This window comes from Hippoglossus stenolepis, chromosome 4 (genome assembly GCF_022539355.2).
Source record: "Hippoglossus stenolepis isolate QCI-W04-F060 chromosome 4, HSTE1.2, whole genome shotgun sequence".
NCBI lineage: Eukaryota > Metazoa > Chordata > Actinopteri > Pleuronectiformes > Pleuronectidae > Hippoglossus > Hippoglossus stenolepis.
Genome location: NC_061486.1, coordinates 21,960,347 through 21,975,372, shown reverse-complemented (window position 1 = coordinate 21,975,372; position 15,026 = coordinate 21,960,347). Strand labels below are relative to the sequence as shown.

The following is a 15,026-nucleotide window of genomic DNA, read 5'->3' as shown; positions in this document are numbered from 1 at the left end:
CTTTATACAGAGCCTCAAAACAATGTCTGCCTCTCCCGCGTTTAATCCTGCTGCGATGACAGAAGATAAAACAGTTCTTGCACAGATTGGCAGAGAGGTGGGAGATGATTGTTACCTTTGCCTGCTGCAGGGAGGCTATGCACGTGACTAAAATATGACTGGAGTCTGTGGGCCTGCATGACAGCAAATCACAGGTTTGTGTGCCGAGCCGCTGATTTACAGTCGGCAAAAGATAGTCCCCTCTCGCTCTGTAAAGCAGACAGGCGGCGCTGGAAGTGTGTTTGTGACAGAGCGTGTGTTCCCATAAAGCACACAGTACATCACACACTCCGGCAGTCACACATGTACATAAAATGAAGATGTTCTCTATGGAGGGAAAAGCAGCAGTGAATACACACAATCGTCGCCACGCCTGTGATCTTTTTCTACTTTTGTGCATCTGCTAACCTGTGTCTAAAACCACCTTTGTGACGGTTTAATCCTTCCTCAACACCAGTGACTTACAGTAAGTGCTCCAAATAAGGCATTGCACCATCCCTCCCTCCACCCATTTTCCTGCGTTCTGTCACTCCCCACATCTATCTGTCTCTGACCCTGTTCCTCACCGGCCCCCCTCCCTTGTGATGTGCTGTGTTTGAGTACCAGAGGTCATAAGCTTTGGACGTGGCAAAGGCTCCATGCAGCCAGGCCTATGTGCTGACTGAGGGGATATATGGAGCTTGACTTTGGGCAGTGTGAAAGATCCAGGCCTGCCTTGTTTGTCTGTCTGTCCATCTCACTGGCCACACTATAATAAGATTGCAGGGCCCTGTAAGGCGGATTTACTGGAGCACAACTCCCCCTAGGGCCTTTTCATAGAAATTGGTTCCTCCATATTTCACCCTCGCCTCTCACTCTCTCTCTTTGCAAGATATGTCTGTGTTCCTAACTCTCGCTCTCTCTTTCTAAACCTCTGGTGTTTGCTCCCGCTTTCTTTTGTTAATTATAATAGGCTTCCTTTCCTTTTCTTTCTGCGGGGTTAAAACTGAACTGAGCTGCAAGAGGCTGAGCCAAACAGAGCTGAGGAAAACAGAGGGATGGAGGACGTGGCCCCTGTATCACAAGTCCTCTCTATCTCTCGCTCAAGACGGCCATGTTTATTTAGATGGTCTTCCCGTGTCCTTATGGAATCTCATAAAAACATGTGAATGCTTACAAAGCACCTTGAACCAAGTTGACACCAGGAATTCGTATCTATGTTTAAGCTAATATGCTAAACAGGTTGTATTGTTTGTGGGTCACCTCACAGCTAAACCTATGAAGCCAAGGTCGAGAACCCAAACACGACTAAACAAAACAATTTTCCATACTCTGTCTGCATGGCAGCCTAGCAGAGATTAATTCTGTTGTGTCTCATAGTTGACACAAGTGATGGGGTCTCTCGCAGTCCAAACCGTCCCAGCTGTGCACACGGTGAATGAGGCCAATCCAAATGTGTGCATAAACTCACATCCAGGCGAGCTTATTTTGGGAGCACTGTGTCATCCATTCCCGAGCACATAAGCCCCCTCTGCAAGACTAAAAATAAGTGGGGAAGTGGGGAGCAGCAATTGTAAACTAACCCAAAAAAGGCCCCCCCTCTCTGATTTTTCTGCCAACTCTTCCTGGCAAAAAATAAGAAACCATTTTCTTTCCATCGCAGATACACTGCATATTTCCCATCTTGTTTTTTGTTTTTCTGTGAAAATACGAATAATTTATGGCATTCAAAGCCTCATTGTTCACCAATGAATCCCACCAGCAATTCTGTGTTTGTGAGCCGACCCCAATATTGGATTGAAGGTCAATTTAAAGTCAGTTAGTGGAAAGTCAAGTACTTTCTGTGGAAAAAAGATTGCATTTGCCACATCCAATTGGCATCGGCCATAGCAACCATGGTAGTAATGGAGGCCCCCTAAAAGTTGCTTTCAGACATGGACTGGACTCCGCAGTCCGGGTGAGGCGCTCTGTAGTATTTGCTGACTTTCTCCACCTGACCTCCTAGTTAACTAAAAGAAAACAAATATCTTCCGTGGAAAAAATGGTGACACACGCGTAGAAGACACAGACGAAGATGTTGAGAGAGTTTGTGGTGATAAGAGCTGACAGCGGTGTGGTGGTGCTGTAAACATGATCACGTGACCTACGCAGCGGAGTTAATACTTCCTGCCTCTGCCTGCTGCGCCCGGCTGCACCCGGCTGCCTCAATAATGTGGAGGATTTGATGCTGTTGTGAACCCACTGGGTTGTGTGTGTGAAAGCCAGATTCTGGGTAAACGCCATAGACAATTCTCCGGATTTTACCCGGAGGTCATGTCTGAAATGGGTGAAGATAAAGACAGACAGTGTCTGGTGGAGAAGGTAAAGAGCCATGATAAAATAGCAAGTGTCTTATGCCTCAGGATCATTAGTTACACAACTCTTCTCTTAAGCTGCCTTCAGACATGCACTCAACGGGTCAAGTCATTTGACATTTCACCAAAATGGTCCTGCCAGCATCCTGGTGAAGTGTAACCAAAAATGTTCGAGTTAGCCCATGTAAGAATACAACATGGAAATTCAAAGTGAGTGGGCGTGTTGATGAACACACGATTGATGTGAAACTGAAAGTAAACAAATAGCCGACCACTGTCTGTTGTTTGAAGGTCTATTTAAAGTCAAGTATTTTGTGTGGAAAAAGAAGTTTTCAATGCTGGCCGTTCTTCGGTCACCCTGGCCCTATCTATCTTTCACATAAACCCCTCCATTTACAGAGTCTATACAGTCGAAGCAATGGGCAGTTAAGGGTGATGGGAGGTGAGAAAAGAAGCAGGGATTTCTTATCAGGCCTGTTACACACTGCCAGGTTCAGCCCCGGGCTGCTGATGGGTGTGGGAGCGCTGATTACAGAGGCTAGCCTGAGGAGACCCGAGGAGAGACGGTGGACACAGGTCTCCCAGCAGAGCCCTATACCATCAAGCATTAGTTTGCACCATTAGGTCCAACACACACACATACACACACGCGGCCTAACCATTCCACCTCTTCAATATACTCTACTGCAAAGGTCTCTCTCTCTTCACTGACGTCCAAACTAATGTCAGCAGGGAGCCACAAGATGAATGACCCTGCAAATTCTGCATTAAAAAGTCATAAATAGTTCCCTGATACCTTTAGGGTCCAGGAGCTCCTGTGTGGGGAGGGGGCCTCTTATTTTGTTTGCTGACTAATGATTTAAACCAAAGCAGGTGGTCCAATTTGGCCTGTCAATCCAGGACTTCCAGCAGGGCGCACAAACACTCTGGCAGCCGTGAAGTGCTCCCTCTCTGTCCAACTGGTTAATGCCAACTGGAAACTTCCACCTTTGACTGACAATGAGTAGCCCGGAGCTCGGGTTTTATCGTCCAAGGCTCACAAAGTATAAACACAGGGGGGGGTTAAACAAAACTTGAAGAAACTGCTGAGATCCACCACATGATGTCATCTGTGTTGCTGAAGTTCTGGTAGAAGACGAAGACTTTCTGCCATGCTCTCCTCTTCCCCTCTGTGTCCTGTGTCAGCACTGACTCATTGCTTTCACAGCACAGAGCTGACATTTTCGGTGGCCCCAAAGATCACTTATGGGACAGGGTGTTGGCTCCTGCGAGGGTGGACCACAGAACAAGTGGACAGGCGCCCAGCGAGTGCTGATGCATTTCACAGGACACAGTTGGCCTCCTGTGGAACAACTGACAGCCTGCGATTGCGTCTGCAGAGCACTGAGGCATTCTTTGACTCGCTCTGCGTTGAATCACTCCGCCACAGAGAGAACACCTGGGATTGCACATAGTTGTCGGTAAAATACGTGTCCTACTCCGTGATGTGTATTTATTTAGTGCAAAAACAGGAGGAAATATTGAATATCTGGGCACCTTTATGTTCTGCATGACAATGAAAAGTAGAAGGTAACAATTTTCACACTGTACTGTACATTCCCGCTTGATTCCAAATGAGCATCTGCTGGGCTGGATAACTTTATTTTAAGAGCTCAGATTCCCCAGGAGTCATCAGCTCATTCGGCAATTAAATTATAGGCACAGGTAGTTAAGTTAAATGTTGTGGAGCCAAAAATATCTGTCACATCTGAGCGTGTAAGCTGAACAGAGCTCTGCAGCATTGTGCTAGGTTTCTATGTGGTGGAGGAGTCAAATATCTCAGCAGTGCATGCACACAAACACGCGCGCTCACACCGTCCATAGCTTGAGCTTCCAGCAAACCCCTGGGACGCCTCTGGCTAATTCACCTCAAGGCCACAGGGCTGTCCAGCATCCTCCACTAAATTAGCCCTGCTGCCCCCCCCACTGAGACACAGGCCCTGACAGTCTGGCCGGTGCTCAAAGTCACTCATTTGTGTGCACACATAATTATTGCTACTTTTTTTCTTTTTACCGCACTGCAAGCTTGTCTCTAAGTAGATGCAATTTTCTGTTGGTTTTTTGGGGTATTTGTGTCGTAATGGTTGCGTGACTCATTTGCAGTAGCTATGGGAGATGTCTGATCTCTCCTGTTTCCATTTAGTCTTCCTTTGGTAAGAGAAAAGTGTCCATATGTAGTCTGATAATAGTCAATAATTGTTTTTGTCTTCATCATACAGCAGAATTGTCCATGTGTGCAAATTCTCAGTCGTCAAAAGCTCTTTACCTTCCTGTGCCAGGCCACAGCTCCCAAAGCTGCTGCTGTGAATAAGAATGTGTTCTTTGACTGCCCTTGTCAAAAGGGGTTAAAGCAAAGATCACAATAATTCTTCTCTCTCACTGACCTCTTATACCAAACTCTATTTTCCTGTCAAAAGAAAAATCCCCATGCTGTCACTCTTCAATGTCCGCGTGTGACATATCTCAGCATCTGTCAAGATAGCTATTGGGATTCTGGGTCATATCTCTCGCTGCGTCTCAGTTTCCTCCGTTGGCGTGTTTTTTTTCTTCCTATCTGCAGCATCCGCCTCTTGTCTCAAGTTGAGATCAAGTTATTGTCCCCATCTGACATCGCTCTCTCTTCCTCTCCCTCAGCTCTATTCAGCCTGCTGTCGGTGGGTGCCCAGACGGAGATGAAGAAGGTCGTCGGGGACAACGCCACCTTACCATGCCACCACCAGTTCCCGTCGTCCAACTCTCTCGACATCGAGTGGCTCCTGCAGAAACCAAACTCCAAACAGAGAGTGGTGAGAGGAGATTTTGTTTCTTCAGACAATCAGTCGACACATTCATGTCACTGTTACTGTAATTACTTGCTGCTTCTTTGGCTTTTTAGACATACTAGCACTGTGAAGCAATTTTCTCCAATTAAGCCTATTTTCTTTCATTAGGGGTATTTTCCTCCATTTAGGATGAGTCTCCAATTGGCAGCGGCCATAGCAACCAAAGTTGTAGTGTCTGGTGGATGTGGTAAAAAGCCATGATAAACCAGCCAGGGTCTGGGGGCTCAGGGTCATTAGTTACATAAGCCTTCTCTTAAGCTGCTTTCAGACATGCACTGGACTCCAGACACTTTCTTGAAATGATCCAGAGGGGCTGTATGGTAGAAAGCAAACGTCCAAGTCAGTTGCTCTGGACATTTTCCAGAAGTTTTCCGGCCAGCCCCCATAGTTAAATCTCAGAGTGAGCCCCTAACCCTTTCATAAGGGGACTGGGTCTTGGGTACAGTATGCGCGCCGTGTGTGCTCTTCTAGTTAAGGTTTGTACTGCTTATCACTTCTCTCCTTGATGCATCAAGCTTCAATAAATCTATTTAAATTATCTGAGATCTGCTGAAAACTTCCTCTTTCAATTTACAGGATTTCCTTCTCATAAGCGTCTGCTTATTAAAGTAAAACAATGCAGCTGTTTGACTGAATGTTTTGAAAATTGGAACAGAAAGCTGCTGCTGTTTTATTTTTACCCGCCTTACACTTTTCTTTTCCTTTCTCTTTCACACACACATTTCTTTTACATTTCTTCTATCTTCCCTATTTGGGTCATGCTGATTGATTTCCGACGGGAGCCATAATAGTTGCACATTAACTCGATGGCTAAAGTTACTGTGGCAGTACAGGTTTTAAGTGCCTTTCCACAAAGGAACAATCACGTCGCAGAATGTTCCCTGACTAATTCTGTAGTCGTAACCTTGGACCCTTTACTCTCAGCTTTATCTAGGGCATAAAAGAGATAAACACTAGAGCAACTTCACATCTTGTGTCATTACATGTTCTGCTATGTCCAGAAAATACTCCACTAACCGTTTTTTTTTTTGGGAGGGGGGGGTTCCTTTGCTGGAAGCTAGAAACTCTATAAAACATGAAATCAGTGGATGGCCGCCGACGAGACATTATCATAACTTCCAGCCTGAAACAGCAGTACTGTTCTGTTCTATAATTAAGCATCACCTAGTTGAAAATCCTTAAATGCCCCTCAATTGGTTTTGTCGTCTCACAGCCTCTTTCTGGTTCTGGTATCGTTTCACCGGGTTTGAATCATTGCCTTTCTTCACCCAAACTGAGCTTAGTATCTGATAACAGACAGAGCATTCAAATTGAACCAGCTTTCTGTCGGAAGAAAAAGATTTCCTTTCTTTTTTGGAAGCCGTTTATGTGTTGGTTAGCGCACAGACGTGGAGCGCTGTGAGAAAGAGAAGAAAAGGAGGGTACGGCGGGGGGCTAGGAATGAAAGAAAAGGGAAAACAAGTGTCTCACGCTTTGATGATTCAGAGGGGGGCTGCCACATTGCGATGAATATTTAACAGGAAGATAACATTGAAGGCGCCATTAATTAAAATCAAACGTCTGAAAATTTGATTAGAAAAGAGACTGTGCCTGTAGCTGAATGAATAAATCATTCTTTTGTTCTGCTGGAAGGCCGTGTTGAGAGGGAAAGAGCATCGTGTCAACATTTAAACTCTGTTAGCAAATGTAAAGACGACATGTGTTGAGGACACACAGGGGCAGGAGACAAGGCGTCCTTGTAGATGACCAAAATTCGTGGACTGTTTTAATTTAACATCATCATGGACAAAAAAAGCTGAATGTCTGCAATGTTGTGCTGTACTATAGTATGAAAATAAGGTCGATGTGAATACATATTTTTGTTCAGGCAGCAGAGTTCACATTCTGGTACTGAAAATAACTTCTCCCTCTTGTTTCCAACATACATTTATTCAAATCAATACCTTTTATTATCCGATCAATTTGAAACATGTTTAGAGTCATCTACACACATCCATTCAGAAAAGCCAGAGATGGCAGGTTTACTCCATATCTGCATAAAGTATTTTCACTTTTTACTGAATAAACAAACCACCTCATTTTAATTGCAAACTACTGCCAACAACCGCAGGCCATGTTGCTAAATTATTCTTAAACTCCTCACACTCACAGTCTCATATGTTCAGGAGACATCCAGTCATAACCAGCACAGATAGTATAGTTCATACACACAAACAACAAGTGAGTAATAAACAGTTTGTTTGTGTGGGCAGTGGACGTGCAGCCGCAGGCGGATGCTTTTCAAGTATGTCCCGCTTTGTGTAGGTGCCAGGCCAGTGTCGCTTTGTGCCTGCAGCCGTGGCACAGTAATGTATGCCTGTTTGCGTCCATGGTGTGCTTCCACTCCACGTGTTTGCTTTGGAGCTGGTTTATGTGTGCAGGCCTGTGCACGTGTGTGTTAGTGTAAATGGCCAGTCGTCACCTGTAATCACAGCAGGTGCCCCTGTTTCCTAGGCGCTGATGCACTGTGGCACCGGCATTTAGCAGGCCCCATCTGCAGGCTCTCACTTGCCCTGAGTAATAGGCCACCGTGACAGCTGTGTTTGTTTGTGTTTGTGTTTGTGTGTGTGTGTGTGTGTGTGTATGTGGATGGAGAGAGGGGGAGAGAAAGAGCAAGAGAGAAGGAAGGAGGTGTGGGGGGGGGCAAAGAGAAGAAGACATAAACAGGCAGGGAAGAGAAAATGTCTTCGGTGAAGTTTCAGATCGTGAGATTTTTTCTTTGAAGACTCAGCCACTGCAAACATCAATGGACCTTGTGCTAAAAATAAAAATGGAAAATAGATTGTGTCAATCACAAACCGTAACACGACCGCCTGTTTCTGCTCTGACCCAATTTTACTCTTTGTTTCAAACTTTTAATCCGATGGTTGTTTCTTTTATGGTTTATATTTTATTTATTTTGTGTACCCAGATTATAAACAGTATTTTACATGTTTGCATGTTGTAGGTTCCCGGTTTGAATCCCACTTTTGGGCAGGTGTTTGTGTGGGTTTTCACCAGGTTCCCCGGCTTCCTCCAACATGCAGGTTGAGATTAGGCAACCTGTCAGCAACCTGTCCAGGCTGTACCCTGCCTCTCACCCAATGTCAGCTGGGGTTGGCTCCAGCTTCGACCCTCAGGGATAAGCGGTATAGATACCGGATGTTGCTGGGATGGATGGATGTGTACATATACAGTACAAACATATGTACACATACAGTAGACATACAAACATGTTGTTCATAAAACTTCATTCATGTAGCACCTTTTATACAGGTTAGTGCACATCAAAGTGCTTCACAAATGAAGGATATGGCAATATAAATATATTACCTAATAATACGCACATACATACATACATATTAACCTGTTCCCCGCAGTAACGCCTCAATTCAAAGTATTCATGTACCTTAAAAGATTACTTCATTTGCTCATTTCATCACTATGTGTAATATTTCCGGGAAACAAAACTTATTCTGAGTATTTATATCAACACAACAGCCACTATACGTTCTGGCATCTTTGTTGCTAAGGTGCAGCTGCTAAATAACAAACAAGAGAAAACTGAGTGAAATCAAACATGACCTGATTTTGCCAGAGGTAAACAGAGCAAAGCAGAATAATATGTGTTTACTGTCTGAATATATAGTAGCCTTATAGTTTAGTGTGAACTTTAAATCTTTAAACAAAATTGGTTTTCTCACTTGATGTTCCAATACCAATAACAGGACTGACAGGTATGCAAATCTATTTACTAATCAGATACCAGGTCTTTTCTGTTCTTTTCTTTGAATCAGGAGTCGTGCTGCACTGCGGTGGTATGGAGGCCCATTTCCCCCACTGTGATGAAAAAAATAAAAATCCTGTATCTCATAATTATGACTTAGTATCTCATTATTATGACTTAGTATCTCATAATTATGACTTAGTATCTCATTATTATGCAATTGATTGCACATTTACGGTATTCGTTGTGACGCGGTTCGAAGGTTTAGAGGAGCTTTTTTTTCCTCAAAGTACTGACACTGTGTAGTTTTTGAGTAATCCTGTGTCAAAGTCCCCTCCACAAAACAAGAATGAACGTCTTCTGCTATATTTGATGAAGGATAAAAAGCTTTTTTACCATAAGTTCTTCATGAAACTGATATTGTTGGAGTACTAGTTAGACTACTGCCACAAATACTATGAAGTACTCAAAATGTGTACTTTTTGAATAATCCTCTGTCACAAGGACAAAGCCTATCCTATCAAAGATAACACTTAGATTCCTGACCTAGGTGAATGCCAGGGTCTGTCTGCGGGAGTGTGTGTGTGTGTGTGTGTGTGTGTGTGTGTGTGTGTGTGTGTGCTTGTCTCTGTCCCTGTCCCTCTTCACACAAACTGACAACCACATGTATTTAGTTATTAATCGATGATGACGGATCATGACTCCGGATCGTTCCGGTCACTTTAACCCTGATGTCCTGACTGTGCGCGTCACGTTGCGTCTCGTGTTGTGTGAAACGCGGGAATGCGTGCACACAGTGTTTAAACATGTGTCTCTTGAACTCAAACAAACACAAAGTAAACGTCAGTCCTGTACATGTCCTAATAACTTGTTATCAGTGCTGGTGTTTATTGTAAAGGTGTAAAGTGAGCGCAGGTCAGAGGGGAAGTGAGGAAAACAGACTCCGACTCATACAGGACGACCGGACCTTTAATCAGCGTCTGTTCTGATCCTGGAGCAGCGCTGGTTATAATTTTGCAGCGGCAGCACATCGCTAAGACAATGAACGTAGCAGAAAACTTGAATCGATTATGTTATGTCTCTGCATCGATGCATAGTCGCCCACGTCTGCTAGACAGGCAGCTGTCTTGACCCCAGCCTCTCAACCACGGCTTCCCTGCTCTGCAGCGCCGCGCCCACAGTTAGTATCTCATGCTGTTTTTAGAGCGGCGAAAAAGAAGAGACTTTCAGTAATCTGGCATAAACCAGACCTTGCTAAAATGTTCGCACTGAAGTGTGCCACAAGTGAAACGGTGACGCCCCGTCTGCAACATTCCTCTTTTGTGGAGTGATATTTGTGTTTTACCGTTTTTGTCAACCTGGATGCTGACAACTATTGTAGATTATCCATGGACATAGAAGAAGATGGGATAGTTCACACAAAAATGAAAATTCACTCATTATCTACTCATCACTATGCTGATGGAGCGGTGCATCGAAACCGCAAACACTCATTAAGTAGATAATGAGTGTTTGAGTCCACAAAACACTTTTGGAGTCTCAGGGGTGTTGCAGCCAAATCCAATACAATTAAAGTAAATAGTGACCGATTCTCAGAACAGAAAAAAAAACGTAAAACGCTTCCACACTGCTCCTGTGGTGTCATCCAAGTGTCCACATGCCCCGACATTGAAATCCGACTCGAAACTGCTTCATTTACACCATGTTTTTAGCCTTAATGTCCTCTCTTATCTTCCTCTGGAGCCACATTCGCTGTGGATCACAGCGGACAACTTTAGTGATCCCAAGGAGGGCAATTCATTTGCAGCTTACCCTGTTCATGATCACACAAACAACATCCAATATGATACATGTCAAAAAGCACAGGTCAACAAACTAGGTGAAGGACATCAAGATTAAGATTAAGGAGGTCAAATAAATAGCAATAAAAAGACAATAATGAGATAATAATAATAATATACACGCAGACCGAAGTTTGTGGAATTAGTAGTTAGATGTATTTGTGTTTCAAAACGTTAGACCTGAGCAAGGCCATGAAACAATGATAGCAACCATCTCTTACATACAGTGTTGGTAGCGTACAGCTGTGAAAATATGTTAAGTTGGGGTATTTTTGGGACTTGGTATCTTTACCAGATACGTAAAATCTTGATATTGGAATTGGTATCTGAAAGGGAACAGTGGTATCGCAACATATTCCGTTCTGTGTGTGCCAGTGTGCTGCCATCACATCAGTGCCACTGTGGGGACATTAATCTTTTGTCTCAGCCCTTGAATAGAATATTTTTTTGGTCAATTTGAGAGCTCGGCTTGTAGAAGGAGCGTGAGGAGAGATAACAGTGCTCACAGACAATCAGCTAAATGAACGCTGGCAGGATACTGGCATTCAGGCAAATGCATTCATTTGTAAAATATTATTTCCCAAGTGTTAATTCATTAAAAAGTGATCGTTAACAGTGTTACCCAAGAGTGCTGGTGTTCCGTTTCCCTCCAAACAGGGCGCCCAGTGAGGGACTGCATGGAAGTGTCTGAGCATGCTCCCTCATCAGAGCTATGTACTTGTTAATGGAAGGCGACCAGTTGATAATATCAAGAGTGTTGCTGTTGGGACATAGACATGACGTCAAACAAACAGGTTCTTAATGTGACATGAAAGCTTTTATTGCTAGTTGGTTGCAATAATTACATGAGCCAATTAAAATGTTGGTTTACATTATCACATCCATGTGATTACCTCTGCCAAGGAGGTTGTGTTTTATCTGCCTTTTTTTTATTGTTAGTAGGGTTACACAAAATTGGATTACCACAAAGCTTGGTGGAAAGGTGTGGTATGGGTCAGGGAAGAACCCATTAAATGTTGATGGAGGGTGTTAGAACTTTTTCTTAACATTGCGAGATGTTTTATAACATTTGACTGACTTCTCAGGGAATAATTCATGGATCTTTATGAACAAAAAATCTGGCACATTTAGGGAACTGATATCTACGAGTGTTGGACATTGATTGAATTTGAGGGGACTGTTGGGCCTTGGTGGAGGTATGCAATCTACTGAGTGCCAGTTTAGTTAAAAAAGCATTTATGATTTTCTTCTTCTCTGTGTTTAGATCATAACCTTCTTCGGGGGCCAGGTTTACACCAATGAGGCAACAGGCAGCGAGGCCAGCCGTCTGTCCTTTGCCGGGGAGTACCTGGCCGGGGACGCCTCCCTGATGATCAGTGACTTGCTGCTGTCCGACTCTGGTGAATACTATTGTAAAGTCAAGACTGGGGGCAAGTACCACTGGAGCCAGGTCAACCTCATTGTGCTGGGTGAGTGTTCGCATCGTACTCCACACACACACAGGTTACTGATAGATTTGCATACAGGTGCACATATGTGCACATTCCATCAGGTTAGGAAGAGACCTGCACCCATTTGTGTATGGAAAATGGACATAGACTCTCTCTCTCTCACACACACACACACACACTAAGAGCTAATCACTGGATCATTAGCCTGGCACATTTCCTCTGTCATGCTGACTGATCTAATGATTCAATTTGATTCAGACAGTGTGATTTGATTTCGCTCATGCTGTTTGGGTTCGTTCGGATTGGTTTGTCGATGAGGTGAGACCAGAAACAGGCGACTGGGCCTGGAAGAGCACAGAACTGATTGATTGAGTTAGGGACCGAGTTCCACGGACGTTGAGCATCAAGTTAAATTCATTTCTGTCCTCTGTAAGATCTATGAGGGGACAGGCAGCAACAGACTCTTCTCCGAGTTCCAACTTTGAGGTACATTTTCTAATGAAATTTTGGAGTTGAAAATGACATTGGAAAAAAGCAAATGTCATCAATCTCGCTGCTGATAAGCTACTTAGGAAAATTACTTGTAGGAGTCACGTCTTAGCTCTTAGCAACAAAAGAAAAGCCTGTTTCGGCCTCATAAGCCACATCATTGTACATTTGATCCGCCTCTTTCTCTAGTCGCTTTGTTTTGCTCATATGCCCAACGTACAGATGGTTATAAATGGCTTAGTTTTACAGCTAGCTCCGTGGTAATGTGCGTCTCCGCCTGCATATCTTAAATAGCTAAACAACTTTGAAGGACAGACAGCGAGGAGGGGGAAGCGCTGCACCACAAAAGCCGGCCACAAAGTCCGGCGGGAGGAGCAAGATCATTCTCAATGTCAGAAAAGCGGGAGATTTATTAAAACATCATGGGAGATTAGTTCAACCCGCAGTTATTGGTTTTCTAATGGAACAGTCTGTTAATCCTCTCGCTCTCGCTCTCCTCTCCCTTCCATGAAGACATTTCAGTGAGTTAGTGCCTCGATTTTTACAAATTGCCCTCAGCTTTGCGGTGGCACTTTCGATCTTGAGAGAGACGAACATTTGCATTTTTCTCTCTCCCCATGCTAAGATAATAGCTTGGCAGCCGAGCCGGTAGCTGGCTTGGCATGAGGCAGTCTGCGAGTGTATGTAATTGTGTGTGTGCCAGGGGTTTCTACTCGTGCCTCCACTGGTTTTGTATGTGTTTATGCCCAGATGCCTTAGCTGCTTTTGTTAAATGTGAATTTGCATGTGCAGATTTTTAAACTCTGTTTGTTTAAGTGTATGTGCTGCATTTTTATGTGTGTGCACTGGCAAATAGTTTGTGCATGAGGTTACGCGTTCCTGCTCCTGCTGCAGTTGGGGCTAACTGACCCTGACAGAGCTGCGAGATTCACAGATGAAGCGTCGGTGCTCGCCCGCTCGGCTCCTCTCATTATATTGCTTACTGAGAGAGAAACAGGGAGAGAGAGAACTCTGCCTCCGAGACCAGGGGGGTGGAGAAGACGAACAAAGAGAGAGATGCACGTAAGCTGTCTGGCTTTGTGTAGCGGCTATCGCTAAGTCACTACATCTCAGCATTACTGAGGAGTTACTTTGCTGACAAGCTGCGGCGTCTGATTTCAAAAGTTGCCTTATAGACAGCACAGCCAAAATACAAAATAGACGTTTTAAATTTAGCTCACCCCTGATCTAAAAATATACCTTGGGCGAGAGAAAAAAGGATGTGCTGCTTTTTTCCTGCGTTTATAGCGGTGCCTCTCGGCGTGTATCTAAACAGAGCAGCTGTACAGCGCTCAGCAGGCTCCAGCTATACTGCGCTCTGCCTCCAGCTACTGGACCATGACCAAAACCTTTGACCTGTGGAGAACATATCACCACAAGCGTTCACAGCCCGCGTCGGGGTCACATTGATCTATTCCCTATGGGACTGTTTTTTTCTCCCTGTGTGTGTCACCAGCTCTGTGGAATGACTGAAAGTAACATTCACTTATCCCTCATTAAAAATGTATCGGACACCAGTAATAGATTTAAGTAAAAATTTAACTTTGTGCAAATGACTTAACCATTGTGTTACTGTTACCTCACTACAGCATTTGCTCTTCATTTTATGTTATGTTGTATCCTTAGGTCATATGCACTGTTTCACTTGACTTTGCATTATGGAATAAATCGAGCTTCGGTGAATGTCCTACTTATAAAATCATAATCACATTTTTGTGGTTATGTGATTAGGATTTTTTTCTAAAAATGCAAAAAAAAACAACCATAAATAACATTGTTACCATTGAAGTTGGATTACGTGTTTGTGAAACAATGTTAAATGGACCTCGAAGCCACAAGTTCCTATCATTTCAACTGTGTTTAAAGAAAACGTTTTTTATCCGCAACGACGAGGAGAAACTACCCACAATCATCAGGGGCAGTAGCAACGTCTCTGATTGGTGAAGGTCACTGTTACCATGGAAATGTTTCTACAACGTCAAAAATCATGTTGGTTACGATCAGATTGTTCAGCGCTACGATGCATTTACCACAGAGCAAACATGATTTACCTCTCTAACATGCAGTGGTTTATTTAGAGATGAGGAAAAGAGTGTATGATGATCCTATTCATCTCACAGCTGGTCAGCCTGGATCCAGGCTTCAAACTCTTTTCTATAGACCAACCCTCACCTACGCTGCCGGGCTCAGCCTCAGTGATCGGGTGAGGAGTTCAGATATCCGGAGGG

At 44.0% G+C, this 15,026-nt stretch overlaps 1 protein-coding gene across 1 annotated transcript in view; it reads left to right on the top strand.

Annotated features, from left to right (window-relative positions):
- The window catches only part of clmpb (CXADR like membrane protein b), a 73,338-nt gene that overhangs the window by 47,359 nt on the left and 10,953 nt on the right, over positions 1-15,026 (top strand). Inside the window, exons 2-3 of the mRNA XM_035154161.2 lie at positions 5,046-5,197; positions 12,084-12,288. Coding sequence (XP_035010052.1) covers positions 5,046-5,197; positions 12,084-12,288 — 357 coding nt within the window. The remainder of the gene's footprint in view (positions 1-5,045; positions 5,198-12,083; positions 12,289-15,026) is intronic.